This window comes from Mercenaria mercenaria, chromosome 18, assembly GCF_021730395.1.
Source record: "Mercenaria mercenaria strain notata chromosome 18, MADL_Memer_1, whole genome shotgun sequence".
Taxonomy (NCBI): Eukaryota; Metazoa; Mollusca; class Bivalvia; order Venerida; family Veneridae; genus Mercenaria; species Mercenaria mercenaria.
Genome location: NC_069378.1, coordinates 18,713,887 through 18,741,885, shown reverse-complemented (window position 1 = coordinate 18,741,885; position 27,999 = coordinate 18,713,887). Strand labels below are relative to the sequence as shown.

Sequence of the window (27,999 nt, the reverse complement as noted above, 5' to 3'; positions counted from 1 at the left end):
ATAAAGTGCCTTGCCCAAGCACACACCGTATTGGGAGTAGCTAGGAATCGAACCCGGGGCTTTCACCTCCATAGGAAAGCGTCTTAGCGCTCTCGACCAATCCGTCCATGATAAGCAGCAGATAAGATGGGAGTTGTTTATTGGATTTGGGGTGAGGAGGGGGTACACTTATATAGTAGTGGATCTATAAGCCGCCTCCTCTGTGGGATAAATGTGTTATTGAATAGTCTCTTAACATATCGTTTCACGACAAAATATTTCACTCCATGGTAACAAAATATATTACAATATGTTTTATTACATGGAACATGAAATATTATTTGACATAAAATTGTGTCATTAATGGAATATTCCGTCACAAAAGACCTACAAGAATCGTTAACTGTCTCGAAACAATAAAGGACTATTTAATGAAGCAGAAATATGTATTTCTTAAGATTTAAATGAATTATTAACGTTAATTTTCAACGATATACCATGGGTTCAGTTTTGAAATAATGGCGGCTTTGTCTTTAAGTGTTCATCTATGTCAACAAAAACAATGCTTTATGTACAAAACACCGAAAGTTGATCTGCATTGATCGTGCCAGTTACCGTTAATCCATTGTTTAACAAAGTATAAATTACTTCATTTTGTATATATAGTAATGATAATAAACCTTTGTCCACTTCTTCAACTATCATTTGCTTATTTACGAAATGGATTAATTGGTTTGTCGTTAGAATATATCGCGTCCCGATTATATACAAATTAAAATAAAAGCGTCTTAAGTTTGGTTTTGCAGTTTGCTAATCTTATGCGTCAGGTTTGTAAAAGCTGTTAAATTTATGTGATAAAAGTTGAAAAGGACTTATGTGTCGCATAGGTTTACGGATGTATACACCGTAGAAGGTATTTTACCTACATTTTGTATATCTTTTGCGCAACCAAGCGTACTAGGCAAGATTTTGTGTTGGCGAAAAAAGACGCCATATTAGATTTCGTACTCTCACTTTCGGATATAAAACACAGGTTTGTTTTAAAATATTCATGAATTCCTTTAAACAAACTAACTTATTCATTATGTAGTTCTACTTCCGTTGATAGAAAATATTAAACCATTAACATTTAATCTCTTAAGAGTTGATGTTAGGTGGATTTGCTCTTATACATTGCTTGTGATATTAACGAGTAATTTTTGTGTATATTTATAAATAGGGCATTTTTATCGGTTATTAATGTGAACAGATATTTTAAGCTTTGTAGGCATTAATTCAGGATTTTGTAGTGCATTATGTGTTTAATACTGTATAGTATTTTGAGCTATTTCAAAATTGTAGCCGTCACAAAAAAATCGTATCTTTTGTGATCATTCGATGACTGGTTAATTGAGCATTATAATATTTTATCGGGTTAAGGTAGACATCATTTCTGTAATTTATTATGTCCCAAAATTACTCAAGGTTTTGATACACACCTGGGCAGATATCTTTCATGCCAGGAAGCCATCCGTGGGAGGAATGTCAAATGGTTCTACCAGCAGGTGCCCGGCTATGTCGAACGAATGTTCAAGTGAAGTATATGATATTCCTCCACCATACACATGGAGGTAGTTTTGGGTTTGAATCTGAGTAGAAATTATTATCAAGAGTACTGTTACCTAAACCTGGAAATGACCATGATTTTTGTGTTTTCAGTTTTACAATTAGGGTGATCAAAATAAGTTTACTTTTCTTAAGCAGTAGCACTGGTTCGTACCAGGAAGTTTTCTTTAGGAGTTTCGGTTATCAGTTTCACAATAAATATAAAAAGATGACAGTTTAATTACCATTCAAGTGATAAAGACAATTTATTTTCTGTATGATGCATTTTATAACAAAAAAAATTATACAATAACTTTGAATGTTATGTACAATTCTTCTAGTTTTGTTTGTTAAATGCCTCGAGGTTTTTAATCGTCACCGATCAAAATCTGAAATATGTGCGGGCACACATTTTAAGAGCTAAAACGATCTATAGTTCAAACTATACTTGTCAATCTTCTAATAAAGTACTTTGTCAAACCACGTGAAACTCGTTCACTTGCTTTACTCGAACGAATAATATGACTAGTCGATTCAGTTTCTCGAAGTTTTAGGTTGTCTGTTTAATCCCTTTTATTTTATTTTAAGATAATATCTCAATAGTTATTCAAGTATTTTCGATGTTTTGCAAGATGTGAGAGGTTTTCTAGATGTTGAAATCCTTTTCTAGGAAATGAATTTACACTTACATCCGGGTCATGTATACTTATTAACTTGCTGTGTAACTTGACTCACCCCATGTGGCTATATCTAATCTAAGTCACTGATAAGCCCAGTATATGTAATTTTCTTAGCCCTTATTTTCACACGATTCATAGCTACATAGGTACGCTAACTATAATAGGTGTATCTTTGGAGGAATTTGATTTTTTTTACAAATTTGCATTTGATTAGGTCATGTCAGTGTTTGCTTTAAAGGTCGAAAATATGATAAATACAATGTCAACAAAGAGTTATCAAGGGTTAGGCTGATAAAGTCACAAAATTTTAATACAGAATTCGTGTTTATACGTTAAATTATACACAAACCTTCGGAAAACCCACACTAAAATAATTCGCTTTTCATTTCGTTATTTAGGCACTTCAATCGGATTTATTGTTTTGGATTAAACGTTGGACATAATCTAAAGCGTTGAAGTATAAGTTATATTTTTTGTTGTTGTTTACTTCAGATTTTGAGTGAGTTTCTACAATAAATACAAGTGACAGAGAGCTTAAAAAACATGTAAGTATACTTATTATTCTTATGCTTGATGACTCTACTTAAAATAGTTTTTTATGAAACTGACACTGATGTGTGTTTTTATTAAAGGACTTTGTCCTTTGCCCGTGTCAATAGCTCCTTGTGTGATTATTTTAAGTAGAAAAACACTATACGTGAAAGTAGATTGACGTAATAAAAATGAAACTCGATGCAAGGGTATTGTCCTTTTTATGCCTCAAGGGTTTTAAGATATGTATATTGTTATTTTAAATCGGGTATTAGATATTTTTAAAAAATGAGAATGTAAACAACTAGTTATGTATATGTAAATGTTTTGTTTTTTTTTTACTGAAAAGTAACACAAAGTCCGTGACCACCCAGTGTCATTCACCGTAATATTAGCTTCAGTTCTTCCATGATAACGCTGTAAACCCGTCTATTAACCACAGCAGTATGTAAGTAAATTACCTTGTGAACAAATGACCACCAGCCACAAAATGAAAAATACTTGGACTGTAACTATGTTACCTGCTGGTAACTATACAAAAACAACATCATTTATAAACAAAGGATAGTTTTGCTGCGAGCCAGTTAGTGACTGTGGGTCATTTGATCAGTGATGAATTAGATAGTTCAAACAAATCCAAACATAAATTCATCACATGTTTAACTAATACATTATTCGTACATTAATCATTGCATAATGAGTGCAGGATTGTATGCTATACATGTATACCGTCCAGGGTCAGTCATTTTGCTTGACCTAGCAATGTACAAGCGGATAACGTTCAGATAGCCGCGGGATATGTTTCTCAGCATTTTATATCATAAATAACTGTCATCATTTCCTCAAAACAACCAACAAATGCCGATTTTTATAGCCGAAAAAATGAACGTTGTTATGTTTTCATGATGCACGCCTTGTTGATTATGCATATTGTAAGTCTTGATTCGATAGAAATAGTTGACAACAAAATGTATGCACATGAAATATATATTAGATTAGCTCGAAAAATCATTTCCTTCGAGGAAAAGATCTATCAGAATATAAGCCAATATACATAAAAAATCTGAAACTTAATCAAATGGAAGGAAATATTCTGGAGATTTTCTCGGGCAAAAAAAATGCGTTTTGAATCGTTATAAATATGCTTTAAATCAAGTTGATTCGGTCGACGTGGGTTGTACTCAAAATTACTTTACAAGGTCTATGATTATGGCAATAAAGTTGTAGATTGATAAATTACATATAATTTATTTGGCATGGTATGAGATATATAGTGTTACACGTCTGGTCTGTTAATTTGAAAGTCATTATTACATACACAGTTCATTTGTAACTGATACTGTGTCATAAATGTAACATGTCAACGAGAACAACAGATTAAATTAACGGTAACGTAATGTTACGTAAGTTCCAGACACGCAATTATACCTTCTGATAGCATTGAAACGTAAATCTTTGAAGCAGTAAAACTTGAACAAAAGACAGAAGGGTGATCAAATATTTGATTAGTATCTCTTGCTTTAAAATGTAAGGGACAGTGGGTTTAATCAAACAAATTCCGTTTTTATTGTTGCTACATTACGTATATTCAAATTAAATCTGTTCCGTAATACATGAACAAAGCAAACATACAATTTTAACATACTTGTGTACATTTCAAATAAAGTTTGTGACTAACTAAGACCTCTACTCCTTTTCATCTTTTAAACATTTTATTCATATTTTAAGCTTTTATTCATGTTTCAAACCTTGGCATGTATTTTTTCGTTACAAACGACCACGAAATTGCAATGCTGTTGATAAATACGTTGTTGGGTGACAGACTCTTTTTTCATCTTTTAAAACATTTTACATATCATGTCATTAACGGATTAAGATTTTATTCACACCTGTATAAATTATTTAAAAGACATTCCATTTATAAATTGTGCACCGATTTATATTCATGAAGTGAAATTTCAAATTCTATGTTCCATTTAACTGCTCCCAGCGCTATTCACTGCACGAAAAGCTCTATATTAACATATATTATTCCGATTATGATTTATTCATAATGCGTCACAAAGGGTGCTATAAAGTCAAGCGCTTAAGTACGATGAAAAAAAGTAAAAATGTTAAAAATATGATAAGAATATTGACAAGTTTGATGTAACAGTCAAATGTATGTTGGTTTTATCAAATCAGATTACATTTTAGGCAATATTAGAAATTGTGCGTGATCATCAACTAAAAATAGGATGTATATTTTAAGTTTTTATCTTTTTTTTTGTAGATTGAATGCCTTTGAATATCAGTGTAGCATGACATTTATGACATTTCAGATTTTTATTGACAGTTGTTAAGACGCTGCTTGTACTATAAATGAATACAAAATATAATTTATGTGTGCATTTCAAATAATGTAAACATATATATGTATATATACTGTCTTTAAAGCTATATGGTAATAATATTGATAAAAGTCATTGGAAAACTTTACTATGTTCTTGATTTATGTTAAAAGGTTAATTTAATATGATTTTGTGTTCATACGTCCGGAACGAATTACGTCACTTTATCAGGTCTGATGAAGAAAAAAATGAACCTCTCGCCCACACCTAATCTTTACGTACCCCGCCCGCTTAGTTCAGTAGGTAAGAGCGTTGGTCTACGGATCGCGGGGTCGTGAGTTCGATCCTCGGCCGGGGCGTATGTTCTCCGTGACTATTTGATAAACGACATTGTGTCTGAAATCATTAGTTCTCCACCTCTGATTCATGTGGGGAAGTTGGCAGTTACTTGCGGAGAACAGGTTTGTACTGGTACAGAATCCAGGAACACTGGTTAGGTGAACTGCCTGCCGTTACATGACTGAAATACTGTTGAAAAAGCCCAAAACAAACAAACAAACAAACAAAAATCTTTACGTTACCGTAAAGCGAGCATACATGGCTGATGAAGGCCTACATACATTGCACTTTTGATAAATCACCGATATGTTCACATGGAAATCACAAAATAATGCGGTGATGAATATTTTTATAGTGCAAGTAGATACTAAGTATAGGTTTCCTCTTCATATTGTTGAATTTAATCCGCAATATAACGCCCTAAGTTATAACCATGGACTCTTTGCGTGGGAAAGGAATTTTTAAAATAAATATTGAGCTCGATATAATGACTTTGTCGGTTACTGATACTCCTAGAACGTTTACAAGACAGCTAGCAGCATTGTCCAATATGTAACGACGTGACTTTAGGCATATGACCATCTTAAATGTTGGTGTAACGGCCTTCGTTTACTCCGTATGTACAGACAACTTGACATGAAATTTCCAAATGAATAAATAAGATGGAGAAGTAACTAATTCACCTTCTCACTTTTTCTTTAATTGACCCCAAAGGACAAATATGACATGAATTTATGAATTTTACACGTGGGAATTAAATGTTTTGACACGCACTATGCATATTTACAACAATAATTTCCATAAATTTTTGTTCATACTCTGGATCTAGGACTAAGATGGCATTGCTTCAGAAATTTTTGCACGTGGGAAATGTTTGTTGTATCATCCACACTGATTACTTGCATCAATAATTCTCATTATAATTTTTTTTTCTTTTTTTTTTCTTTTTTTTTTTTTTTGTCATTTAAGCATGAATATTCATGAGCGCACTGATAATCAGCTGATCGTGACAGGCAAGTTAGATACACCGGTACAGCTGTTTAATTAACGTGCTGACAGTGCATATTATTGCAGTTGCATAGTGCTCCAATATATCACCCATTTATTGTCATCTCCTGCTTAATTAATTACTTATCTGATGCATAATCACGAGACATTCAATTTTTTCAAGGTTGAGAAATTAACTTAGTTGTTTTAATTGATCAGAGACTATTAACAGACTGTTAATCATTTATAATTAGTTCATTCAGTCATTGCGTAAACAAAATTTCCTCCATGTAAAGTATAACTGCGAATAATTCCAAGTCAAAGGAAGATCAGACATACGAGGAAATATCGCTACGGTTTCCCAATAGTTAACGCCGCGTTTAGCAAATAGGTGCCGCGACGTGAAGAGGCCAAATAACGCTGGTCCTGTACTGTATACATGTATATAATCCACCTTTCAAATGAAAATGAAACAATTACTTTGGAAAAATCACAAATAATAAGAATAAACGCTAGAATATTACATAAATAAGGAATAAGGATTCCCCCAAACAACTAAGAAATGTTTCTGAATGTAATTTTATTAATTTTTATCATACATTATAAAAAAGGGTTATGACCCAGTCAGTCAAAGAATCGTGGACTGTCTTAAATTGCCCTACTCAATTTGTAAATTATATACGATATCTGTATAAACAGTGATTATAGACAAAAATATCAATTGCATTAATGTCTTTCATAAATTCTGCCATTAGAGGAATGAAAAGATGGCATTTTTAGGTATAATGTTATTTTATGTAACAATGGTCTTTTCTGAAAATGTTGCATTGTCCAATTAGTTCAAAATCTTTGGAGTATTTTAACGTTATTATAATATTTCTGTGTCATTGTTTTCAAATTGGTCACGGACAATATTCTTACTGTTTAATTGAATTACAAAATAATATATTGTCTGAAATTGTACATTAGGGTTAGTCTCGTTTATACTATATACATAAAGACTTTTTTCAAGTAAAATGACAGAATTTTCAGCTTTTCTTTATAAAGCCAGCATAATACATTGATTGAAAACGAATAGTCTTGTAACAGCGCATGCGCATATCAGGTTACGAGGGGATTGGGGTACTATATTCTTATTTCACATATCATGCAAAATAGAGAAATGGTTCTCGTACATATACCAGACGGTTGCTGCTTTTTGCTAAAATCATGCGAACGGCAACAAATGATAATTAATCATGGTACGTGTATTTATTAACGATCACTGCTTTTTAATCATATATTTAAAAGCAATATTGCAAAGCTATCGAAAGCTTGGGACAATCTAATCACAAAGTCGATAAGAGTTTTGCCATTTTGCCATTTTGCCAAAAAGTCTTTGTTTTAATTTCAACAAGTTTGGATAAATACCAGTATATGCACTGATTAATTTCTCCAGAAAGTTCTTTTTCTCGGTCTGCATAATGCATGCTTGATATGGAATGACTATTAATTTGAATAATTGTGCCGCCCGTTTAGGATCGCTTGATTATTTTAGTATTTGAACCTTGTTTTTGTCATGTATATTTTTCAGTCTGAATACATAAAATACCACAGTAAACAAAGAATTTTATCTAAATTACATGTCCTTTGATTACAGTAGATTGTTTCTAATGCGTAAACACAAAAAGTAAAAAATCTGATATAAGGAACATAACGGGATTTGTTTATTCTTCTGAATATACTCGTTACATTGCTAAATGTATTTTAAAATATTGAACTAATCAGGTACGATTATACCATAGAAAAGACTTTAATTTTTAAATGCTGCTTCGCATTGTTCTCTTAAAGTCAGATAATGTTTTAAAAGATAAAATTTTGTCTCGTGCAAAGTTTTAACGGTTAATCTTACGCTTGTTATATATATATATTGTCTGAATAGAAAGAAAAGCTCGCAGAGGCCTTTAAAATGTAATTGGTAGAGAGGGGTTATTTTGTGGCTCAAGAAGGTTAGCTCCTGCAGGTTCTTAAAATAAGAATTTAACATTTGAGATGTGAATTATGTCGAACTCTGTTAAGTCGAATTGAAGCTAGGCACATACTTACATTTTTGTTGTAGAAGGGGGTCCGTTTGCTATATGCTAGCTAGATCATTTGAGCCGTGCCATGAGAAAACCAACATAGTGGGTTTGCGACCAGCATGGATCCAGACCAGCCTGCGCATCCGCGCAGTCTGGTCAGGATCCATGCTGTTCGCTTTTAAAGCCTACTGGAATTGGAGAAACTGTTAGCGAACAGCATGAATCCTGACTAGACTGCGCGGATGCGCAGGCTGGTCTGGATCCATGCTGGTCGCAAACCCACTATGTTGGTTTTCTCATGGCGTGGCTCATTTACTGTTAATACTCTTTTTTTTGAAAAGTTGAAATGAAGATAGTATTATTACTCTCTGCAGGAGCCAATGCGATCAGTCCTGTAAACGTCTGAAAACAATAGTTATAGTACTCATACCTTTAGGTAATGTCATAGGGAAATTGTTATTTTCAGCTATTAAACCTTAGAACTGATTCGGCTGTAGCCAAATACCATGTGGTGTTGGCATGAATGATAGTTATGCAGGAAATTGGTTATATTATTCTCACTGAATTTTTTTTATGGTTCATACCTCGTCAGAGCCATCAACTTTTGCACATTAATTGTTCTGAAGTGTAGTTACAATAGTTCCAATACTTTTCAACTGTCAGCATGAAATTCCTAATGGTTACTATGTTTTCCAACATTGGAAGTTAGTAAAATGATAATTCTACTAATAACAACAACGGCAGAAATCACAATAATTGTAATACTGATAATGTTGACGACGATGATGATGATGATGATGATGATGTCGATACCGATACCGATAATGATGAATCCTAATTCCCCCTACTAGTATTCACTTTCTCATATAACGGAAAACAGCCCAAACCTAGATTAAATTGAAATGACTGAAAAACTACTTGACACTGTAAAAATTCTGACTGCATCCTGTATTTCGTAATTGTCAGATACATGTATACGTTATTTAACGGAGGAGTGGCTCGGCTAAGTGGGGCTCGTTAACTTTCGTTGCTGGTATTTTGAAATAACCAAATAAAGCAGTTTACCTCTGAGTCATATTGTATATAAAGGCAAACAACCGAAGAATTTTAAAATCAGTTTAAAGATTCAAAGTTTATTTCTTGTAACGTATACATAAAGTATCTTGTTACAAACAGATGTATTAACAAATACAACGTGACACATTCAAATAACACGCACACGTACGCACGCACGCGCGCACACACACACACACACACACACACACACACACACATACACAAGCGTACACATAGTTACACTCGCACACAAAAACATAGAAATACATATAAATGTTATTGATTATTGCATAGAGAAACTAAGTATGTTCGTTAATATCTTAAATAGAGAGGATGAACTAAAGAACTGCATTGTAATCTAACAATTGCACTGGCTCTAAACTGGCATTACTGTACTTTAAATGAAGCAAACATTGTCATTAATCATATAATCTCCTATGATTTGAAACGGCACGAACTGAGTTTAATGAAATACAATTAAGAGTTACATACAGTATTTAACACGCACGTATAATATCCTTTAAGATGATAAATAATCGTAGCCTGCAGATACGGGATGTAGTAAATCTGCATTGAAATACAAAGTATATACTATAGTGTCAATAGGGTAAACTAAACATATGATAATTTGAACTTGCAATACTACATGGAGCATATAGATATAACTTGTGATATGTAGGTATAATTCTACAGACAAATAATCTATCATAGATACAAACAATTAAGCTGCTTATTTCTTTATACATAACATTAAGCATACAGAACTGAACCCATAACGATTACAATCGCTACGCGATGCATTAAAGCGTATAACAACACACTGGCCACATCATAAGCCTTACCGTACGTTAGCAAGGCTTAAGGTACAAACATAGACAACTAACTATACTGTAGGCCTCTGTGACAGCAAAGCTTGCCGAAACGAAATACAAGGTTTGCTGTATAGGCCTAATATTAAACGAAATGAAGTACAGGCACAAAAAGTTAGATCCATATAAATGCTGAGGTAATGTCTTGCATAAAGAAATCAGCGCGTACAAAATTCTAATTTATGTCAAACAGTATGAACATACATAACACAACCGCAGTAGAAAACATACATCTGATTCAATAGCATACAACGAGTAATAACGGTTCGACAGACATAGCTTTCAATACAAAATAGTGCAATGGCTCTGGGAATAACTGGTACACCGCACTTAAATACTGAAATTGGCGCAATTATAGCGCTAGTTAATATGATTACTAAGTAAAAGGTTATGAATGCATAGGGTGATTTGAAAATACCGTATGACCCGTTGTAAGTTCTTACAAATATTATAATATAGTCACATTATGTTCAATCATGTCTATGTATTTACAACAATCATATTCTGACGTAAAGCAAAAGCATGATATACAAATTTGGCAAGATTCAATATAACTGATTTCTTATTGGATTGCATTAGCTGAGTAAACTTAAATACACTTGGCCTAACACAATAATACGGCTTAATGTACCGTGTACGAATTTCTCTATAGGCGTTACATTTGATCACAAAATGAAATTCGTCCTCAATGTCGTTAGTATTACATATTCTACAAGTACGCGAATTTCTATCAATTCTTTCATTACCATACCGACCAGTTTCAATTCGTAGTTGGTGTGACGATAATCGTAATCTAGACAAGGCAATTCTATATTTCACAGGTACAAAGTCCAGATATGTTTCATAACAAAACATAGGTTTAAAATATTTATACAAACAAAGACTCTGACTCTGTGATATACTATTATTCCAAGACTGAATAAATACATCAATAACCCTCTGTTTAAATTGTAAATAGAAGCTGCGTAAAGAAACACTCTCTGGGTTTCTCCATACATAACCAAAACCGTTATTTTCTAACAGCGCTTTCACTTTACTGGCCCAGTTGGTTACACCACGATTACATCCATCTACTAATGTACCATACAAATGTCTAACAATAATATTTTCTGACAATACTATTTTGCACCAATATTTGATAATACGAACGTACCTATTAATATAAAGAGGATATCTACCAAGTTCGCCGTAAATACCCATATTACAGGTAGCCGTTTTAACATGTAACAGTAATTTACAATATTTAAGATGTATTCTTTCTATATCTTTTGTCTTGGAAAATCCCCAAATTTCACATGCATAATTCAGAGTAGATCCAACAAATGCATCAAACAATTGACTTAATGTCTTCGGTTGTAGATTGTATTTTCTAATGTTAGATAATAATGCATACATTGCCTTTAATCCTTTACCAATTAACATTTCCTGGTTCAACAAAAAGCTACCCGTATAATTAAAAACAGTACCTAAATAATTAAAATCGTTAACAGTTTCCAGAGGAGCACCATCAAACTGCCATTTTTCGTTATTAAATAACGGACTCTTTTTCTAAAGACAACAATTTTACTTTTATCTGAGTTAACTTTAAGACCCCAGTTATCACAATATGTCTTTAATAAATCTAAGCTTGTTTGTAAATCTTCTGGAGTTTTACCCAGAATGACCATATCGTCTGCAAACAACATTAAAATGAATGATATTTCATCTAAAGTCAAACCACTATTATGATCCTTAAGCAAAAATAACTCTAAGTCTTCAAGGAACAATGAAAATAAAACAGGCGAAATTACCTCCCCTTGCTTTAAGCCAATTGAGCATTCAAAGAAGTCGGAGTAAGATTTACATCCCCTTATACGGGCCTTTACTTTGAGTACATATCTCGAATAATTCTTAATGTTTTACCAGTGATACCTAATTTGTACAATTTATACCACAAACCATTACGATAAACACTGTCGAATGCTTTGCTAAAATCTATGAAGGCACACGCCAATCGGCCGTTTTCACTAAGTATTTTGCTAACAATAGCATTCAATACAAAAATAGCATCTACAGTTGAGCGTCCTTTCCTGAATCCAAATTGTGAGTCACTAACAATATTGTTATTTTCTATCCAAGTGTTAATTCTTTTATTTAATATACCCGTAAAAATCTTAGAAAAACAACTAACCAGTGTAATGCCCCTATAATTGTTAACATCATCGGGGTCATTTTTCTTAAATAACGGTATAATAATACCTTCCATCCAGCTATCTGGAAACATTCCGCTATCTAATATACCATTGAACAGGTCTACTAAATGAGAAGACAATATATCACAAGATTCAATAAAATACTCGTTCAATAAGTTATCGCCAGCAAAAGATTTGCCTCTTTTTAAACTGTGTATAACGGATTCAACCTCTGCAACTGTTATGGTCGTATCTAACTCCTCATATATACAATCATCTGTACTGAAATCATGATTACTACAAAAAGCTTCAGCGTCCACATTGGTAATGTCGCTTGCCAAGTTTAAACTCGAAAAGAAATTGTAAAACTCTTCCGTGCTAATATTATTTGTAGTACCACCATTTTTACGTGAAAAATGTTTCCAAAAATCTCTAGGTTTGCAGTGCCTTAATTTCTCAATACTTTTCATCTTTCTTAACTCATAGTTACGTTTTTTCATTTTTACAAGATTTTTATACATTGATTTTTTGGTACACATATCAATACGATTAACATCATTTTTACATTTGTTGAAAATATGCAAGGCCGCTAAATATGTATTTTTTGCATTAATACATTCATTATCAAACCAGTCAGCCTTTTTCACAAACGACCTGTGAGCACGTGACCTATCAGACAAAATTATGTTTTGGGAAAATAATGGATCTGCCACGCTCCGTATAACCTGTGTGAAATTTTCTATACACGTATTAACGTCCAACCTATTTGCAAAATTTACATTTTGAGTAATTCTATTAAACTCCGGTAATTTACAGATAAGACACCTTCGGAATTCCTCACGCAGATTTTCATCCCATTTTACAGTAGTACGTACATAACTCTGACTGTCATTACCTGATAAAGTATTACACAAAATAGAAAATGATACAGGTGCATGGTCAGACCATTCATTGAATGATTCAATTTCAAAAGAATTAATACAACTAAAATCACATTGACGTAACAAAAGATAATCTATTACACTTGAACCCATAGCGCTTGTAAAAGTATAATTACCCACACAGTGATCCTTAAAGATCGATTTCAACAGGAAAGTACACAGTTCACTTACAATTTATGTACGTATACATGAAGTTTATGCATGTTTAAATTTGAAAAAAAAAATATGTGCGGAGGTTTAATAGCGAAATATAAACAGCTGATTTTGATTTAGTTTATAAAAAAAAGATGAATGATTAATATGAAAGGTTGTCAACAAAGACACGCGTTTTCTAGATTTCTCACAACTTGATAACAGCATATTTGTTTAACCTCATTTTAAGAACATCAATTTCAATTATTTTTGGGGGAAAATCTTACATAATCTAAACAGTGCTTGATTTCTTAGACCACTTTTCCCCTAAATTTAGAATAGTTTTGTTTTCTTTCTTACTCGTTTTTAGCTCATCTGATTTTTTGAAAAATAAAGATGAGTTATTGTCATCACTTGATCGGTGTCGGCGTCGGTTAAGTTTTATGTTTAGGTCAGCTTTTCTCCTAAACTATCAAAGCTATTGCTTTGAAACTTGGAACACTTGTTCAACATCATAACTGACCCTGTACAGCAAGAAACATAACTCCATCCTGCTTTTTGCAAGATTTATGGCCCTAATTGTATTTAGAAAATACCAGATTTCTTGGTTAAGTTTTATGTTTAGGTCAACTTTTTCTCCTGAAACTATCAAAGCTATTGCTTTGTAACTTACAACACGTGTTCACTATTATAAGCTGACCCTGTACGTCAAGAAACATAACTCCATCCTGCTTTTTGCAAGAATTATTGCCCCTTTTTGACTTAGAAAATCGTTTTTCTTGGTTAAGTTTTATGTTTAGGTCAGCTTTTCTCCTAAACCATCAAAGCTATTGCTTTAAGACCTGTAACACTTGTTCACCATCATAAGCTGACCTTGTACAGCAAGAAACATAACCCCATCCTGCTTTTTGCAAGATTTATGGCCCCTTTTGGACTTAGAAAATATCAGATTTCTTGGTTAAGTTTTATGTTTAGGTCAACCTTTTCTCTTAAACTATCAAAGCTATTGCTTTGAAACTTGCAACACTTGTTCACCATCATCGGCTGACCCTGTACAGCAAGAAACATAACTCCATCCTGCTTTTTGCAATAATTATTGCCCCTTTTGGACTTAGAAAATCGGTTTTCTTGGTTGAGTATTATGTTTAAGTCAGCTTTTCTCATAAACTGTCAAAGCTATTGCTTTAAAACTTTCAACAGTCTTTCACCATCATAAGCCGACGCTGTACATCAAGAAACATAACTCTGTCCTGCTTTTTGCAAGAATGATGGCCCTTTTTAGACTTAGAAAATCATGGGTAGGACAATATTTCTATTATACAAAAAAATCAGATGAGCGTCGGCACCCGCAAGGCGGTGCTCTTGTTTATCTTTAAGTATAAAACGTATTATGAGGCCATACTTTTAACCTATACGTGTTGTGTATCAAAATGAATAATTTAATTAGCAACATTAGCAACATTTTTTCGCAGATAACAAGCTTTTTTTAAACGAAGAGTTGTAGAACATAGTTACGCCATATGCTGTAAAACTCAGTAAATTGACTTATGTTTAACCCGAGGTGGGACTGACCCAGGTTTTGTTCGTTTAAATCGAATTCCTGCAATCACAAAGTTTGTTATAAATGTCTCGAGTTACTGAGTTTTAACTGTAGTTATTGGCTTTATGAAACACATTGCAGTTATATTTCACCATTTCTTGTTTGTAGGGTAGCTGATCTTTTGGGGGCTGTGCCCTCGTTCAAACGACTCCTGCAGAGTCGTAGCGACGACTGGATTGATCGTTTAAACCATATTTACACCGTGTTCTTGCTGATAATTTTTGGTGTGTTAATTAGTACTGGACAATTTGTTGGGGACCCAATACATTGTTGGGTCCCGGCCGAGTTTACGGGAGCCTATGAGGCTTTTACTAAGAACTACTGCTGGATAAAGAACACGTATTATATTCCCATGCTGGACATTATACCCGTTGACATCTCTCGCAGACAGGTGGGCAACAAAATACAAACAGTCGCGGCTAGCTATCGCATATTTGTATATACCCGTTGCACATATATATGTAACACCCGCACGTAGACTGACCGCCCTGTTTTGGTTGAGAATGACGGAGGAAATCAGAAACATTCAGTTGAAAATGCTAAAGTTACTTTTTTTTCAAAAATGAGGGCAAAGCTTTTCATTTGAAATTTACACAATATGTCGTGCTTTACAATGATCTCTGTACCATGTCTTGTTCTTCTCAGAACGGTTTGAAAAAAAGCGTAGGCACTAAGTAAATACAAGCTAATGGAAAATCCATCATCATTCTCAACTAAACAGACTCGCTATTTATTTATTATAATTTGTATGCTTTGGTCACATACTACCACCAGGCGAACACAGTGGAAAGGTGAGATTTTTGTCAACCCCACAATGTAACAACCATCTTTTCCTTGTAGGGTTACAGCATTTTTAGGGGCGGTGCCCTCATTTTCTAAGCTCACTTCGAGCAAATGTGACGACTGGATCGATCGAATGAGCCACATATACACAACTTTCATGCTCATAATGTTTGGTATTCTGGTAAGCACTGGTCAGTTTGTCGGCGACCCTATTCACTGCTGGTGCCCAGCCGAGTTCACGGGAGCTTTCGAGGCGTACACTAAGAATGTATGCTGGATTAAGAACACGTACTTTGTCCCAATGCTTGACAGCATTCCTATAGATATTCATAAGCGACAGGTGAAGTATCCGCACAGGATGTTTCAGCATTGCACTTTTTCTATTTTAGGGTTGCGGGACTTTTGGGGGCTGTGCCCTCGTTTAAGAAGCTCAGTTCGAGCCGAAGCGATGATTGGATAGACCGAATGAGCCATATATACAGTGTGTTCTTACTAGTCATATTTGCCGTGTTGGTCAGCACAGGTCAATTTGTGGGTGACCCTATTCATTGTTGGTGCCCCGCACAGTTCACGGGAGCATTTGAAGCTTACACTAAAAACTACTGCTGGATTAAAAACACGTACTATATTCCTATGATGGAAACAATACCTATAGATATACATAAACGTCAGGTAACAATTCTTTCCTTTTTACATCACCTGAATGGGGTAGCATTTCATTATCTTTCTCTTTTTCTTTTGCTTGAATGCTTTCTTTCTTTTCTAATACCATTTCAAAACAACCAATCAAAATCCACGTTACAATTACTTTTATGTGAAAATGGTTGAAAATGATTCTGATTGGTCACAGTTTGATTCAGTACTTGCATATATTTCGGATATTATTCAGATATTCTTTTAGTACTCAACCTCTGTCTTAGAATTAGGTTACCTTTTGGGCTGTGTAAATAATATTTATATCGCTCTCTTTCTTTGCATCCCTTCCCATTCAGGTGACTTTTACTTTTACATTTTCAGCGAGCTTTCTATAGTTTTTAATTTTGTTTTACACGATTTATTCTCGTCATAATGTTGATCCGAGTCACACGATACCTTACAACAGAATTATTCTAAGTTTTGGAATATGAATACAAAAAGTTAGCTTATGTAACAAACCTTGAAAAATCGGAATACAGACATGTGATAGATCTATTTTGGTGTGACATGGTTCAATTTTATGTCAAAATGTATGTAATCAGATAACATAATTTTATTATCATAAAATTTAATGTGGGATATTGATAGGAATGGTGTTAAGGTAATGGACCCGAAATGACGATTGGCAAGGTATGCAGTTTCCGTATGCAAGTTCGGCATTCTCCGTTTTTTTTACGGAAAGCCATAAACACATTGAGCTATATTTACTTCCGAAGAATGCCGAATTGCCTCGCGAGAATACGTAATCACACGGAAATTGCCGAGAGCCGTTACGGGTCCACTGCCTTAAATATGTAAATAGGATTAAACAAAAATCACCTCTATTTCACTAACCATAACAAACGTTGTAGAATAAAACTATTCACCATGTATCTTATGGTGTCACAAATGACTCTGAAAACGGGTCTCGTTTTTTTATGCACTTATTGAAATACATTTAGTTGTAGAGTTAAATTTGCAAACACATACGAAAACTAGTTAAGAAAGTACGATTTGACGTTTTAATTTAGCCCTGATATTGTTGTCTTCGTTCTATTTTTAGACAATTTGTTTTTATGACATTCGCAACCCCTAAAAATCTTAAACGGGGTCAATATTTGTTACGTCTGTGTGAATTACAATATACAATTCACTGGGAGATGAAGTATTTTATGTAAAGAAACTAACTCGATTTGAATTACGACCTCAATAACTCTGATAACGAAACCATGTCAACAAAGCGTTCATTTATAGATAATTTTACACCACTTGACCGCGTGCTTAGCTGTGTAGTTCACCTTTGCAGCCGCCATAAATTTAACAATTTAACAAATTACTTTTGTAAGTTCTAGCAAGCCAAACTTTGACAAAGAAAATGATTATTTTCTTGTAAACAAGCCTACGTAATTATATGGTTTTATCAACCCAGTTAATTTTGTTGTAAAGAAGGCTTTTGTATGAAACCCATTTGCTATTTTCATACGTTTGCATTAGATATGTGTATAATATGTATGTAATTAAGATATGCAAGAAAATATGACTGAACTAAACTAAACTAAAATTTTGTCTGAAAAACTTAGTTACTTGTCGCTGTATCTTGCGTTTATTTATATATCATTTTTTTAAATATTGTCTTAATTTTCTGATGACCTTAAACATTTAGTTGCTTCTTACCTAAGAAATTAAGTTACCTCTGGCCTTAAACATTTAGTAGCCTCTTACCTTTATTGTATCTATATTTTGATGTTGACAGGAAGCAGAGATCACCTATTACCAGTGGGTCCCTCTTATCCTTTTGTTCCAAGCATTCCTCTTCAAATTCCCCAACGTTTTGTGGAAGATGCTCAACGGAGGATCCGGCCTTAACCTTGACAAGATTTGCAAGCTTGCCGATGAGACTCAGTGGGGATCACCAGACGACAGGAAAGGTGCCATTGAAAACATGAGCTTCTTTTTGGACCGTTGGTTGTTGACACACCGACAGTACAAACACAACTTCGTTGCACGCGCCAAGGCCAAGGCTTCCCGTATCTTTTGTTTCTTATGCAACAAGAGAGAGGGCACTTTCCTAACAGCATTATACCTGTGCATCAAAGTTTTATTCCTGGCAAACGTTATTGGACAGTTTTTCCTTCTTAACGCTTTCATGGCAACTGACTATAACATGTACGGATTTGAATATATAAAGATGCTGAATTCTGGAGAGAGCATGAGAGAAAGCCCACGATTTCCCCGGGTAACCCTCTGCGACTTCAGAATCCGACAACTTCAAAACATACAGAGGTATATTCTAGTTTAATACTTTTTTCCGACCTTTTCATTTATAATTTTACGCCAAAGTGGTTTCGTTAATACCGCTCGTTCACATATTAACAAAGAATGCATAGTGCATTTTACCTCTGAACTACAATGTTTTCAATATGGTAAATAGTTATTGTTACTATTTTCAGTGAATTAAGTACTGGCGTACATATTTCACATACTTTTGTTCGCACATAAGATAAACACTATTACTGCAGCATCTATAAAAAAAACTTCTTCAGTGTCTATTCATTAAATATCAACAGTATTAGTTTCAACTTTCAACAACTGTACAATAGACCTACTTACCAGTTTAAATATAAAAAGATGTATACATTTTAACATCTATAGCTTAATCATTGCTAAACGTATATCATTTTTAGTTTTGTAATCTACTTACTGGTAATAACAGAGACTTGAAATAGTTTTTGACAAGTCTTATTTCTTACTAATTATAATAATCTTCAAATAAAAATATTAGCGATCATGCTTTACACACTTGTTTACTTTTCTTTCAGATGGACTGTTCAATGTGTATTACCTATCAATCTTTTCAACGAGAAAATCTTCATCTTTCTCTGGTTTTGGTTTTTCTTCATCGCTTTCCTCTGTGGATTTAATCTCGTCAAGGTAAGTTATATTTTGCATCCAATGCGTGATACTCAGCTTTATGTTTTAGTACCTGAATAATTCTGTTCCTGTGTAAAATGTCCATTTTCGGTTGTTTTTAGTGCCCGTGTGTTCAAAAATAATGTTATGTCATTGAACCCCCCCCCCCCCCCCCCCCTCTCTCTCTGTTATTTTCACTGTTCAGATTTGTTGTTCCTTTCTATTTAAGCTGTGTCTCAATTCCCTCAACTTAGTTTGGTTTGTTTTCCATATTTCTACACTTCGATTCTCCTTTTCCACATCTTCATTTCAGTTCTTATTTTTTCTTTAAATTCCATTTGCTTTACCTCTACTATTTTATCATTTAGGACCTTATAGCCCCTTTCCTAACTTATTTTGATTCCTTTCCTTTTAGCTTGTTCCTTCTTCATGGTTCTTATACATTTCCAATGGGTTGTCTGATGTTATCTTTAAGAAGATCAAATCCTTTTTATCCAATTCCAGCAACTCTGTTATTTTATCCCCAGCCATATTGTTATTTCTTGTTAGCTCACCTGAGCACGAAGTGCTCAAAGGTAAGCTTTAGTGATCGCCCTGTGTCCATCGTCCGTCGTCGTCCGTCCGTCCGTCCGTCGTCAACAGTTTGACTGTTAACACTCTAGAGGTCACATTTTTAGCCCAATCTTAATGAAACTTGGTCAGAATGTTACCCTCAATAAAATCTTGGACGAGTTCGATATTGGGTCATATGGGATCAAAAACTAGGTCATCAGGTCAAATCAAAGGAAAAGCTTATTAACACTCTAGAGGTCACATTTTTGGCCCAATCTTAATGAAACTTGGTCAGAATGTTACCCTCAATAAAATCTTGGACGAGTTCGATATTGGGTCATCTGGGATCAAAAACTAGGTCATCAGGTCAAATCAAAGGAAACGCTTGTTAACACTCTAGAAGTCACATTTTTGGCCCAATCTTAATGAAACTTGGTCAGAATGTTACCCTCAATAAAATCTTGGACGAGTTCGATATTGGGTCATCTGGGGTCGAAAACTAGGTCACAAGGTCAAATCAAAGGAAACGCTTGTTAACACTCTAGAGGTCACAATTTTGGCCCAATCTTAATGAAACTTGACCAGAATGTTAATCTTGATGATCTTAAGGTCCAGTTTGACCAGGATCAAAAACTAGGTCACCAGGTCAAATCAAAGGAAAAGCTAGTTTACACTGTAGAGGCCACATTTATGACCATATCATAATGGAACTTGGTCAGAATGTTAATCTTGATGATCTTAAGGTCAAGTGTAAATCTAGGTCAGGTGGGATCAAAAACTAGCTCACTAGGTCAGATCAAAGGAAAAGCTTGTTAACACTGTAGAGGCCATATTTATGACTGTATCTTCATGAAACTTAGTCAGAATGTTAAACTTGATGATCTTTAGGGAAAGTTTGAATCTGGGTCATGTCGGGTCAAAAACTAGGTCACCAGGTCAAATCAAAGGAAAAGCTAGTTAACACTTTAGAGGTCACATTTATTAGAGGCCACATTTATGACCATATCTTAATGAAACTTTGTCAGAATGTAAATCTTGATGATCTTTAGGTCAAGTTTAAATCTGGGTCAGGTGGGGTCAAAAACTAGGTCACTAGGTCATATCAAAGGAAAACCTTGTTAACACTCTAGAGGCCACATTTATGACTGTATATTCATGAAACTTAGTCAGAATGTTAAACTTGATGATCTTTAGGTCAAGTTCGAATCTGGGTCATATCGGGTCAAAAACTAGGTCACGGGGTCAAATCAAAGGAATGGCTAGTTAACACTTTAGAGGCCACATTTATGACCATATCTTAATGAAACTTGGTCAGAATGTTAATCTTAATGATCTTTAGGTCTGTAGGTCAGGTGAGCGATACAGGGCCTTCATGGCCCTCTTGTTTTTTTTTCAGGTCTTTGTTTTCAGTTTCTTCTGGTCGAGCTTTTCCCCCTATTTCTTCCCCTTTTACTCGAAAACCTTCTGTGTTCACAGGTCGAACTTTTCTCCCTATTTCTTCCCCTTTTACTCGAAAACCTTCTGTGTCCACAGGTCGAACTTTTCCCCCTATTTCTTCCCCTTTTACTCGAAAACCTTTTGTGTTCACAGGTCGAACTTACCCCCTATTGCTTTCCCTTTTACTCGAAAACCTTCTGTGTTCATAGGTCGAACTTTTCCCCCTATTTCTTCCCCTTTTACTCGAAAACCTGTGTTCACAGGTCGAGCTTTTTCTCCTATTTCTTCCCTTTTACTCGAAAACCTGTGTTCACAGGTCGAACTTTTCCCCCTATTCCCCTTTTACTCGAAAACCTTCTGTGTTCACAGGTCGAGCTTTTTCCCCTATTTCTTCCCCTTTTACCCGAAAAAATTTTGTGTTCACAGGTCGAAGTTTTCCCCTATTCCCCTTTTACTCGAAAATCTTCTGTGTTCACAGGTCGAGCTTTTCCCCCTATTTCTTCCCCTTTTACTCGAAAACCTTTTGTGTTCACATGTCGAACTTTCCCCCTACTTCTTCCCCTTTTACTTTCAGTTTTCAAACGTTTCATATTTCTGTTTTTATTATTATTTCAGTGGATGTTTTTGATCGTTTTGAAGAGGAACAATTACCAGTATGTGAAGAAATATCTGACTATAACAGACCATATGCAGACGGCGTCGGATAAAAAACTCTGCCGACGATTTGCCGACCAATATCTTAGGTATGTTTGTAGTTTTGTTTTTCATTGTCTTTGCAACGTGTGAGGGCTACGTGTCCATCCGTCATCTTTTAAACTAACTGAATCTGTCATTATATTAAGAAAGATGACGATTTCTATTCTGTGATTATGCAGCTAAGTTGACTGTGTCTCCGGGGGAATTTTGTCGAAGTTATAAAGAGGACACGTTTGTATCTATGTTTTCTAATAAGCTTATATTTCACGTTGCTTCTCCATGTGGCATTATATTTACAAAGTTGGCGATTTCTTTTCTGTGATTATGCAATAGGTTGACTGTCTCTCCAGGTGAGTTTTGTCCAAGTTATATACGTTGTTCATCTCCAAAAAGGCAGACATACAGAGATGTCTTTTGTTTGCTTACCTGTTTATGCATATATTATTGTATCGCTACAGCTTATGTCTCATATTTCATAATATTTGTATTCAGAGATGATGGTTGCTTCGTGGCGAGAATGATTGGCATGAACTCGACTGATATGGTGATCACAGATCTATTGGACTGTATGTGGAGAAATTACAGGCTCCGGGAAGAGCCAAGACAGCCGGAATACCCGGAGGATGAGGAGTCCAAGTTGATGGACAAGGAGAAAGATACGTCACCATTGGACTTTAGAGGAAACAATGTACAGTGATCGAACTGTATGACTGACAATTAAAAACTGAAAAAACATTATTCAGTGATGAAAATTGACCCAGCCTTACTTGCGTAGACTATATTCACTATAAAAGCTTTGACTACTGAAGTTGATACTAATGTGTTCGGGTTTAGGTAAATAAATAATTAAGATATTTCAAGTGGCATTAAGAATTAATCTGTCGGTACATTTTTCTAAATTCCTGCTCACTTTTTTTTTCATTCTGATATGTCTTAGTGAAAAATGATCAATCAATTTTAATGAAACTATTTAGAAATGTTAGTGATTGGACTGGTACGACTTTGGATACAGCAGGTCATGATAAGGTTGTGATTCGGATTCAACAGAAACTTGACTTAGTAAATAGGCAAAGTTTTTACGGCTTGGAGTAAGGAAACGGGATTATAGAAAGGCAAGAAAAGACTGGAGTCATTGCGCAATACACATGGAATAGATGTTGGGCTATAAAAAGAACAAAATGTAAAACCTGTTTCATGTTTTGTATCATTACGTCATTATGTTTTAGTCAAACTTTTATTATTTTTGTCTCATTCATTTTAAAGTAGTCTTTTTATTACCGATGAAATGTCTTTACACGATTTATACGCTATAATTTTCATCACATCATGCGTTATTGCAGACGTCAATATCTATGATGTCATAGTCGACGTTACTTTTCTGATGACGTAATTGTAAACGTCACTTTTCGGTTAATGCTATGATAGATAAAAGTAAGTTACCACAACATTATAACTTACAATTTTATGCCTATAAATTACCAGTTGTTATCAAGAAATATGTCTATAAATTACTGCAAAATGTGCATGCCGAAAAACATGCAAAAACTAAAAGGATTAGGATGTGACTGATGGGAAAAAGAATTTTGTGATATAACTGATAAAATGCCAGTAAAAGTGTTGACTTGTTGTAATTATTTCAAGCGTATGCAAGGCTAGTGATGTGTATGAAGTTATGTTTTACAATTCCTTTGAAGTTGTTTTTCGCTCTATTAGCATAAACTAAAACATGGCCTGGTCACGTTCAGACTTGGCTTTTGATATTTAATCGTGCTATGCAAGAATCTAAAGAATTTGAATACTGAATGACATAGAACTTTTCCTTCAATCAACAATTTAACATGACCTGTTACATGAGGTACATCCAGTGTCAAGGTCATGTCTGTTTGAATCGGGAGCAAAAACTACTTTAATGAACGACTTCATATAAGGCAGAAATCACACAGCGAATATATAAAGTGAAAATTTCTGAAAAGAAGGGTTATTTTTACACTGCCAAACTACGTTTGACCAGACTATGTTTTAGAGGATGTAATGGCAAGTCTTCCAGATATGTATATTTTGTACTGTTTATATTTCCAAACTCAAGAATAAATGGTGCTGTATTTTCAAATTTTTCAAAAGACTTTTTATTTATTATTTTAAACCGAACCAATCGAGCTCAGTTATAACTGCTTTATGTAAAACAGAATTTGGGACCAGTGTCTTAGCCATTCCTATATTAAACGCTTTCTAGATGTTGTCATTATATTCATAAAAAAATATTTCATACAGTAGCTTCGTTTGGCCATTTCGAACAACGACTGAAGTTGATATTACATGCCTCTCATATTGTAAATAATCATATAAATACTTGAATTTGTTTTTTAGTGTCGGATGTAAATATCGCTTCATGTTAAACGTTAGATACATCATTAGTATGTTATTCAGGTTCGGCAAATTGTTTTGTTTGTGCAAGCATTTTTGTCACAGTAGTTGTTTTCATTAAACAGGGGATAATGTTGTGACAGAATGTGTATTGCTGAAAGGTTATTTTATGTGAGAAAAAATCACTTTTGAACAGGTGTTCAGTTTTTACATACGCTGCAATTGCCATGATTGTAAAAGTATTTTCATTATCATTACTGTTCAAATACGATGTGGGCGTGTAATAAAGGAGAGAGATATCGTTTGACAGGTCACTATAAATTCAGTACATAGTTTTCATATATGTCAGCCTTAATTTTTACGACACCCCAGCCTAGTTTTTATGAACACATAAAATTATTAGCTTTTAAATGTATTATATAACCTGCCCTTAAGGCCCTTAAATGCTTCAAATTAAAAGAAAGTACTTCAAGTTATGCAAGCAAGCATCTAGCAAGTTTAAATAAACTGAGAAGAAAACGAATCACTTTTTCATAAATAAATTTGCTGTGTAAATACCCCTAAAAGGCGTGACTTCATTTTATCACCCAGCATTGTATTAAAAGGGTTGAATATTCTCCGCTTTTTGCAGATTTATCTCTTCATTATGTATATGTATGAGTGCATGTCTGAAAAATTTGAATATGTGTTCAGAAGGCACACATTAACGCAAGCGCAATATGTGTTACAATTTCTGTTTATGTAATGTGTATCATTTTTATGCATGTATATTCATTCTACAACATTCATTGATAACTACAATTATTAAGTACATATTGTTTCAAGTGTTACTTGATGATTTTGAGTCAGTGGAGTGGAGTTATTTCTTAGTTACTTGCCATAGAGGTTTTTGGTAAAAGTTTGTATTTTAAAAAGTGTATTTTAGTTTTTAAGTTGCTTTTTTTTAGGTTTCATTAAATTTTTACTGGCTTTATTGTTCGACCTTGAGATTTGAGTTGATGAAATGTTAACTGATGCAACATCGCAGATCGTTTACACTTCATTTAGTTTTGTTATTTAATGAAACTACCTACGGTTTAAATTTAAGAACGTTTGCCCTGTATTTAATGCAATACACAGACATCAAAAGTAATGGATGGTTGGATGTGGAAAAAAAAAGTTATATCTGAAACGGTTTTGATTTTAAATTTTAGAACACGGTATTTTTGTGCCAGTTGAAATTTATTTAGATTTTAATAATCTATATATATGCATAGGTGTAGAAATATTGATATTATTGTGTAGTTAAATTTTTCATTGATTGTAATTTATATACCTTTTCAATATGATACCAGTAAGTTTTTTTATTGCCTTTTCGATTTGCTATGGCAAAGTAACTTTGGCAAAGCCGCTAGTGCCTTGTTTTATGTTAATATTAATTTTATTTTTTTTTGTCTAGTTTTATCGCAGTAAGTTTAATCCCTTGATTTTAAAGTTTCATTTTTAAGTATTTATAAGCATTTTTAATTATACTTGTTAAGTTAAATGTGCTAGATAATTTATTCCGAAACAAACAAAAATGGCTACATAGCTCATTGCAACTTTAAAGCACATATCACGTGGGGTTGATGTATAAAATGTATATAGTTAGCATGGACATTTTTGATAATACTTTGTGTTAATGATGAAGAAAAGAAAAATATAATAAAAGAAAGCCATAAATTGAAGGTGTATTTGTCTTCTTTTTATTCGCTGCCCATTGACAAGAAACACAACTATATAGCTCCCCACATACCCTACAATCGGTGCATACGTGCGCCCTCTTACAGAAAACAAAACTGTATAGCTTTCCGCGTGTCCATCAGTCAGCCCGTCCGTCAACGCCCTCATATTATAAGAAGCAAAACTAAATACTTCTCCACATATCTGCAAGACAGATCGACCGTCATCGCCCTCTTATAGGAAACAAAATTGAATAGCTCTCCACATATCCGTCAGTCAGCCCTTCCGTCACCGCCCTCTTATAGGGAACAAAACTGAATAGCTCCCTACATATCCGTCAGTCAGCCCGTCCGTCACCACCCTCTTCTAGGGAACAAAATTGAAAAGCTCTGCACATGTCCGTCAGTCAGCCCTTCCGTCACCACCCTCTTATAGGGAACAAAACTGAATAGCTCTCCACATGTCCGTCAGTCAGCCCGTTCGTCACCGCCCTCTTATATGGTACAAAACTCAATAGCTCTCCACATGTCCGTCAGTCAGCCCGTCCTTCACCGCCCGCTTATATGGAATAAAACTGAATAGCTCTCCACATGTCCGTCAGTCAGCCCGTTCGTCACCGCCCTCTTATAGGGAACAAAACTGAAAAGCTCTCCACATGTCCGTCATTTAGCACGTCCGTCACCGCCCTCTTATATGGAACAAAACAGAATAGCTCTCCACATGTACGTTAGTTAGCCCGTCCATCACCGCTCTCTTATATGGAACAAAACAGAATAGCTCTCCACATGTCCGTGAGTCAGCCCGTCCATCACCGCCCTCTTATATGGAACAAAACAGAATAGCTCTCCACATGTCCGTCAGTCAGCCCTTCCGTCACCATTCTCTTATAGGGAACAAAACTGAAAAGCTCTCCACATGTCCGTCATTTAGCACGTCCGTCACCGCCCTCTTATATGGAACAAAACAGAATAGCTCTCCACATGTACGTTAGTTAGCCCGTCCATCACCGCTCTCTTATATGGAACAAAACAGAATAGCTCTCCACATGTCCGTCAGTCAGCCGTCCGTCACCGCCCACTTGTAGGGAACAAAATTGAATAGCTCTCCACATGTCCGTCAGTCAGTCAGCCCGGACGTCATCATCCTCTTATAGGGAACAAAACTGAATAGATTCCAACATGTCCGTCAGTCAGTCCTTCACCGCCCACTTACAGGGAACAAAACTGAATACTAGTAGCTCTGCACATGTCCGTCAGTCCGTCCGTCCGTCTTCATCCTCTTATAGGGAACAAACCTGAATAGCTCTCCACATGTCCGTCAGTCAGCCCGTCCGTCTTCATCCTCTTATAGGGAACAAAACTGAATAGCTCTCCACATGTCCGTCAGTCAGCCCGTCCGTCATCATCCTCTTATAGGGAACAAAACAGAATAGCTCTCCACATGTCCGTCGGTCCGTCCGTCCGTCATCATCCTCTTATCGGGAACAAACCTGAATAGCTCTCCACATGTCCGTCAGTCAGCCCTTCCGTCACCGCCCTCTTATAGGGAACTAAACTGAATAGCTCTCCACATGTCCGTTCGTCAGCCCGTCCGTCACCGCCCTCTTATAAGGAACAAAATTG

General features: G+C 34.8%; 1 protein-coding gene across 5 annotated transcripts; it reads left to right on the top strand.

Moving 5' to 3' along the window:
• The first annotated feature begins 872 nt into the window (after nucleotides 1-872).
• LOC123539455 (innexin unc-9-like) lies at nucleotides 873-26,382 on the top strand. Of its 5 annotated transcripts, none has more exons than XM_045324086.2 (7): nucleotides 873-1,012; nucleotides 2,736-2,788; nucleotides 16,432-16,714; nucleotides 18,471-19,000; nucleotides 19,537-19,648; nucleotides 22,232-22,359; nucleotides 22,805-26,382. In XM_045324086.2, coding segments are annotated over exons 2-7 (1,260 nt in total). In that variant the 5' UTR covers nucleotides 873-1,012; nucleotides 2,736-2,786; the 3' UTR covers nucleotides 23,010-26,382. The 5 variants fall into 5 exon arrangements, with proteins under 5 accessions (XP_045180021.2, XP_045180025.2, XP_045180023.2 ...); XM_045324090.2 differs by lacking the exon at nucleotides 16,432-16,714 and adding an exon at nucleotides 16,100-16,382; XM_045324088.2 differs by lacking the exon at nucleotides 16,432-16,714 and adding an exon at nucleotides 15,368-15,650.
• Nucleotides 26,383-27,999: the final 1,617 nt, after the last annotated feature.